The sequence below is a fragment of the Stegodyphus dumicola genome, chromosome 3 (assembly GCF_044657685.1).
Source record: "Stegodyphus dumicola isolate Sdum_Otavi_A_Nest chromosome 3, ASM4465768v1".
Taxonomy (NCBI): Eukaryota; Metazoa; Arthropoda; class Arachnida; order Araneae; family Eresidae; genus Stegodyphus; species Stegodyphus dumicola.
Window position 1 is genome coordinate 59760866 of NC_140770.1, and position 7634 is coordinate 59768499.

General features: G+C 34.8%; 1 protein-coding gene across 1 annotated transcript; it reads left to right on the top strand.

Moving 5' to 3' along the window:
- Nucleotides 1-1400: 1400 nt before the first annotated feature.
- On the top strand, nt 1401-3980 carry LOC146998011 (uncharacterized). Its single transcript, XM_085812428.1, has 2 exons — nt 1401-2283; nt 3973-3980. Exons 1-2 carry the CDS (start codon nt 1401-1403, stop codon nt 3978-3980), a joined length of 891 nt encoding a protein of 296 aa, XP_085668554.1.
- Nucleotides 3981-7634: the final 3654 nt, after the last annotated feature.

The window sequence follows — 7634 nt, forward strand, 5'->3', positions numbered from 1 at the left end:
AGTTGATCATTAAATGGATCCAGTTTGTGCACTTCCATAAAGATATAAAGGATCTCAAAAATAATTCATCTTTAAGTCCTAAAAGTGTTTTAAGCTCACTTTTTACTTTTCTAGATGATGATGGTGTTTTACGGGTGGGAGGTAGGCTGCAAAATTCTGACTTGTCATTCAATGCTAAGCATCCCATAATTATACCAGGTCAACACAGGATTGCTTTGTTGCTTGTTAAACAATATCATGTAACTTATATGCATGCAGGGCCCAGTTTACTAGCTAACATTTTAAAGCAAAGCTATTGGATTGTAAATGGTAAGAAACTTTTTCAGTCTTTTATCCATAAATGTATTGTTTGTCACAGATATAAATTGTCATCTAATAATCAATTAATGGCAATATTAGAGTTGTTACAGTGAAAACTGTTAATGGTTATTTTAAAATACCCGTAGTAAAACTTTTACCGTTGCCATTGCATCGGGAATGATCTATGTTAATGCAATGGCAAGGGTGGGTGTTAATGTTGGATGCATATTTAATATTTGCATTTCTTTTTTTTTTTTTTTTTGTATATTTTATTTACTCACTGCTTAATTTTATGTTATGATTTTTGCAATAATCTTGTTACTGGCAACGTGCTTTATTTTACTATAAAGTTTGTGTGAATGGCAACAGTTGTTCATGTTTATGTTTCAGTAGAATAGCGTTCTTAGCCGCACTGCGCTGCAGGCAATATTTCTCTTAAAGAATTTTATGTTTTAGAATAACAATAAAATTTATTATACAAAGCTGATGCTTTTTAGTTCAAGGCAACTAAACGGCAAATCACGATACTACGGGAAAACCCCAGCAGAATTATTTTTAGGACGAAAGTTAATTTCGCCATTAGATAAATTATTCTTTGTACAACAAAGAGAGCAAGAATTTAAACAGAAAGATGTGCAAACACTGGTTAAATCGCAGAATAGGCTGCATCAGTCGATGCTGTGTTTACTTCTCTTATGCTTGGACACGCCTTTTTATGACGTAATATTGGTTACGCCTCTTCTTCAAAAGAAGTTATAAGTATGCTATAGCTTCGTATTTAAAGAAAACTTAAATTATATTTTAACTAAGTTGAAATGGTAGGTTTAAAATGTTATGTGCGAGATTTTTTAAATTATAAATCTACTTTTGTGTGTTTTGTGGTATTGTTAGCATTTAACGCAACGAATTATCTCTCACAAATGTATTATTAAGATACCAAACGATTGAAAATGATCATTAGCAAAAATGATCATTAGAAAATATTGAATGCATGAATTAAAAATTATAACCGTAACTTCCGAAAATACAGAAAAGAATTCTTTTGCTTAAAGAATGTTTTGATTATTCATGAGTGTGTCTAATTCGGTGCTTACTGCAGAATGGATGAGTATCTGAATCTGGATTTTTTTAATCAGTTGGAGCGAAGAAGCAAAAAGCGCGTTATTGAGTGGTGTATGGAGAAAGGTTTGATTGCAATATCGTATAAGTGCCCGATTTGTGGAACAAATGTGAAACTAGTAGAGCGAAAAAACCGTATAGACGGTTTTGAGTGGATGTGCAGAGTTACTGGAGGCGAATGTAGGCATCAAATTTCAAGGTCAGTTCGAAAGAACTCCTGGTTTGCGAAGAGTAAATTGAGCATGTGTGATGTTTTGCGAGTTACCTATATGTGGTTGGGTAAGTGTGGGAATGATTTTATACGAACGGAATTACGTATTGCTAAAAATACGGTGACAGATTGGAAAAGTTTTTGTAGAGAAGTATGCATGGAGTTATGTTTGAAGGAGAATGTTAAGTTGGGTGGGGAAGGTGTCATTGTCGAAATCGACGAAAGCAAGTTTGGCAAGCAAAAGTATCATAGAGGAAAAAGAGTCGAAGGAAAATGGGTTTTTGGTTTGGTTGAGAGAGGAACAGATAAATGCGTCTTTAAAGTTGTTGAAAACAGAGGTGCCGAAACATTGCTAGAAATCATTAAAGAGAATGTTCTACCAGGATCGATTATTATATCCGATTGTTGGAAAGCGTACGACTGTCTCGAGTTCGAAGGGTATGCGCACCTGAAAGTCAATCATAGCTTGAGTTTTAAAGATCCAGAAACAGGTGCGCATACCAATAGTATTGAAGGAACTTGGGCGGCAATCAAAAGAAGTTTCCGTGGCTCTAGTAAGGCAAAAGGACAGTTTGATTCCTATCTTGCGGAATATATTTGGAGAAGGAAACACAAGAAATCTGACGCCAGCCAACTGATGCGTATATTTCTCAGTGAGATCACAGCCATATATTCTGCAAAAGGAGAGGACTGAAGGTAAGTTTCATTTATTATTATTGACTTAAGTAAAATATTGGGTGCTTTTCTAATATGGCAGTTTGGATGTTTGATAGTTGCATTATTCTGGCAGCTTTATTTTTGTTTTGTATAATTTTTCTGGACACATTTTTTGCAACTCGAATCAATGGAGTTGGTTCCGCGCGAGTTTATGAAATTCTCTGATTTCTTGAAAAGTATTGAAAAGTAAGTGAAAGTAAATTTCTGGGTATATGAGCAATGGAGAATTTATTTAATGTCTGATTTTTTTAAGTAAAATAGATCGATGTTCACATGGGCAAAGCCAATGTGGTGCGCAATGCCGAGTTTGTGCAATTCTGGGATGTTTCTTTAAGTGAAAATAGGTTGATGTGCACATGGGCAAAGCCAATGTGGTGCGCAATGCCGAGTTTGTGCAATTCTGGGATGTTTTTTTTAAGTGAAAATAGATCGATGTGCGCATGGGCAAAGCCAATGTGGTGCGCAATGCCGAGTTTGTGCAATTCTGGGATGTTTTTTTAAGTGAAAATAGATCGATGTGCACATGGGCAAACCCAATGTGGTGCGCAATGCCGAGTTTGTGCAATTCTGGGATGTTTTTTTAAATGAAAATAGATCAATGTGCACATGGGCAAAGCCAATGTGGTGCGCAATGCCGAGTTTGTGCAACTCTGGGATGTTCTTTTAAGTGAAAATAGATCGATGTGCACATGGGCAAAGCCAATGTGGTGCGCAATGCCGAGTTTGTGCAATTCTGGGATGTTTTTTTAAGTGAAAATAGATCTATGTGCACATGGGCAAACCCAATGTGGTGCGCAATGCCGAGTTTGTGCAATTCTGGGATGTTTTTTTAAGTCAGAATAGATCGATGTGACATGGGCAAAGCCAATGTGGTGCGCAATGCCGAGTTTGTGCAACTCTGGGATGTTTTTTTTAAGTGAAAATAGATCGATGTGCACATGGACAAAGCCAATGTGGTGCGCAATGCCGAGTTTGTGCAATTCTGGGATGTTTTTTTAAGTGAAAATAGATCGATGTGCACATGGGCAAAGCCAATGTGGTGCGCAATGCCGAGTTTGAGCAATTCTCTGATTTTTCTTCAAGTGAAAATAGATAAATGAGCACATGGACACCGAGTTTGTGGAATTCTTTGATGTTTTTCGAGGGAATACTGATCGTTGTGTAAAAGGGAAAACGAGGTTGTGCGTGATGTCTAGGAGTAATGTAACTTTATTTACGTGCAATGTTTAACATATCGTTTGTGTATTTTAAATTTGTATTGTTGTTTTAATTGTGAATTATATTTAAGACATAATTTTTCATTTAAATTGTATTTTTAACTTTTTGTTTTTTGATATGTTTATAACGCTTTCCGACTTACGATATATATGGATAGTTCGACGATCGACTCAACAGTAGCAAAACTGTAAACTTTAACCCTTGAAGTAACGTTTACCTCATATTTTAATACGTAGTGTTTGGTATCGTAATTGCACTTGATAATGTGAGTTCATTGATAATATGTGTGTGTGTGTGCGTATGTGAAGCATTACTTAGTGTTCCAAGTTTGTAGTATTTATTTTATTATATTATTTTCTTTGAGAGATGTTCTGAGAAATTAGATTTTTTTATTTATTAATGCGTAGAATTGTAGCATACCTACACAGAATATGGCGTGATTTAGGAATTTTATAAACTGATATGAAAAAAGTGTAATGATGTTCACATGCAATAAAAAATATTCTTTTTTTATTAATGTAAAGTTGAAAATTTTTAGAAATAATGAAAATTGTCTAATTATTCGTATGTAAGGAATTACGTAGTCGTTACGTAGCAAGAAGGTAATTTGTAAAAATGATAAAATTGAAATGTTCCACAATATGAATTTAAATTAAAAAAAAGTTTATTTGTATAAATAAAAAAAATAATAATAATTTAATAAAAATCTTTGAATATATTGAAGCTATACAACTATTAGAGACTGCGACGTTGTTTATCGTTTTAATAATTGGTAGAATTCGCTCACTGTATCATGTTAATTTTAAATATAATCAATTTATTATACTTATTATCAGTAACGCCTAAGCTTAAATGTTATAAATGTAAATTAAAAGTAAAGAATTTGATATTAATTTACAATAATAAACAATTTATTATTGTTATTTTAAAGAGAAAATAGAAAGTGCACATAGTGTAAATGCGAGACTACATTGTGACGTCATAAGCTGAGTCCCACCCATTTAATGACGTCACGAAGCTCCTCCTACTGAACTTTGTTGATGCTGCCTATTCTGCGCTTTTACCCAAACACTTATTGACCAGGCGGTTAAAAGATCGGATACGGCAAGAAATAGGCAAAAGTTATACTATGATAGAAAACGCCGTGAAGCAGATTTTAAAGTTGGAGATAAAGTGTTGAAGCGGAAATTTTCTTTATCAAGTGCCCCAGATAATTTTACTGCAAAGTTAGCTCCAAAATTTGAAGGCCCCTATGTAATTCAGGAAATCAAGGGAGTCGTATTGTACCTTAAGAACGAGAGAGGGGAAATCTGTAAAGCAAGTCCCGACCAGGTCAAAAATATTATAATCAAAATGATTTTGAAATCCTTAGAAGTTTCTTGCAGGACTCAAGCGTAAATGAAGTAGAAGGTCCAGAAGTAACGTCACCCGTTCCACAACCCAAGAAGCAGAGAACTGAAGAGAAACCTAGCCCTTCTATAAGTCATGCGGCGGTACCGAAAGGAAGAAATGAAAACGTCAGACTCCAGCATTTAAGAAATACAAGAAAGCAAAGCCGCCGCGTAAAGACACTTTGGTAAAGAGGAAAACGCTACTTACAACGTATCGCAGTAGAAATTCTACATCGAGTAGAACGCTTCCAGGGCCAGAGAGTCAGGTGCAAACAAGGCCGCCGTTCCCGAGAACGAAAAGACAGCAGGAGGAACGAAAAGACCACCACCAACAGAAGAAATCCAAGCAGGATTCCAGACCGGAGGACGCCAAGACCAGCCGTCCAGGGGCAAAACGGAAAAGACAGCAACCCGACGACTACCACTCCAAGAGGCCAGCATGCTGAGGGCGAAAAAGAAGAAGCAACGTGGACGACACTCGAAGGACCCTAAGGAGACGACTGACGTCGATGAAATCTATAACGTGGGAGCAGTTCTGCCAGAAGAGGATGTCGGAGTTACAATCATCGAAAAATCAAAGATAAGTTAAAAATCTTCTATAAAATTTTTTTCTTTTGTTCCGAAATGTTATGCGTAAATACAAAGTTCTATGTTTTGACGGAAGTCAATGTGTCTTGGTTGAGATTTAGTTTTATTTTACTTTATTTAGCTAAGGCAAAAGTATTATTTTCTTTAAGTATAAAATCTAGGAACAAGCAGTTTCTGTTGGTCGAAAGCCAAAATTTTATGTTAAAGCCAAAATTTGGCCGAAGATAAAAATAACTTCGTATTCTTGTATTAATAACAACTTTAGTTTCAGTGCCTCCAGCTTGGCGAAGAATGAGTAAAGTAAAAATTTATTTTTCTCTTATTCATTTTATGGTAAATTGTAAAAATCATATGTATTAGAATTTTGTAAATATACGTAAATGCTTGAAAGTTATGTAAAAGTAGAACTTAGTCTAGAAGCATAAAATTTTAGATGCTAAAAGTAAATGCTCAAAAGCAATGAATTCAAATTTAAGTATTAAACTGTAGATAAAATCATGCTTTAGATCGAAAGCCTGCATGTCTAAAGATAAATGAGGGGGAATTTAGAATGAATGTCTTTTGTAGGGTTCTCCACCTACACTTGAATTTTAAGAATGTTAAAGTAGCTCATCGAGTTGTAGAATGTCGAGTAAGGTGTGTCTATTTGGTCGTTGAATTCTAACAAATCATTGTGGTTAGGAGAAGTGTTGCAATACTAAAACACGAATATTCCCGTTTGACACCACACATGGTGGAGAGCCAGGGTAAAGTTAAATTCATGTTTGAATACTTGAATGAATGTGAATTAAGCAGTAACTAAGGAAAATAAATCGTTCAAAAACAAAAACTTATTCAGTGTCAAGAAAGTGTAAATTATAATGTATTTAGAAAGATACTGATACTTATTCCTTCCAGATACTGGAAGGAAGAGAACAGATTGATGGCTGATTCCGGGAAAGGTTGCTGTAAGAAGAGAGAATTAAATAAGTATCTACAGAAATTTGTTCTACCTTTTGTGAGATAACTGATTTTTTTTATGTCAACGAGGCTCTTAAAATTTAGATCAGAATTGTGGAAACTTTCCAATAGGTCGTTTCTAGGACCTGCTTCCAAGTTTTCCAAATTCTGGCAGCGGCAAATGTAGGGTTTATATTTATTTTAAGTTTAAACTATCTTTCCTGTTAAGCCTTACTTTCCCCTGGAATTGCCAATGCCAGAGTATGTAACTTTTAGTAGAACGCGCAAAGGATTCAAATTGTCAGCGGAAGTAATCTGAGTTAAATAGAAGGGAAACGAGTTCGAAAGTGTGTTTCTTGCTGCACGAGCGTGGAGGCAGCTAGTTAGAAATTAAAGAACCACGCGTTTAGGCCTGTGTGCTTGCCTCGGCAGATTGTTAATTTTTCAACGTAATATTCAGAAGTTTGCTGAATTATCAGCGGTATCTTAGAACGCGGTGAGGTTAGTTACGTATAGAGAGCCTCGTAGTTAGTCACTTGTTATTATTCTTTTTTTAGTTTTTTATTTTTATTTTACCGACGGGTCGGCGTAGTTTGCGAGCGTGAAGAGTACGCATTTGTAATTTCTAAAGTTGAATAAAAAGGGATTTAAACCCTTCTCAAGAATTTGTCTACCTTCCAGTTCTTAGCAGTCACCACTATTGTTGCGTGCAGGTTGGAAGCGCGGAACATTACAAGGGATATCATTAATTCTACTTTGCATTATCATTAATTATACTTTGCATTATCATTATATATTATACATTATTATACATTTATTATACATTGCTTTCCAGAATTTTTTTGTTTTTTGTATTCTTTTGTGTTCTTTGTTGCTCATTTCACTGATTTTAAGATACTGAAAAGTTTTGAGTGATTTTTTTAGGAAACAAAGTTCTTAACCTCCTTTATACCATTTGAGTTCTTAAGATTTTGCAAAGGGAAGTTGGTTAATTTATTTATTAGGATCATTAATATTTGAATTAAGGGATATTGCTTATTTCATGGTAATTTTGTTATACGTAATAACTTTTTTTTATGAAGTTGTTCTGCAGAGTAAAATTCTACGCTGTTTTCAAGTTTAAAGTTTGGTCCTTTCCAAACAGCACAAAG

Bases quoted from the DNA above. Each gene is read 5' to 3' on its own strand.
- LOC146998011 (XM_085812428.1), top strand. From the start codon at position 1,401: ATGGATGAGTATCTGAATCTGGATTTTTTTAATCAGTTGGAGCGAAGA.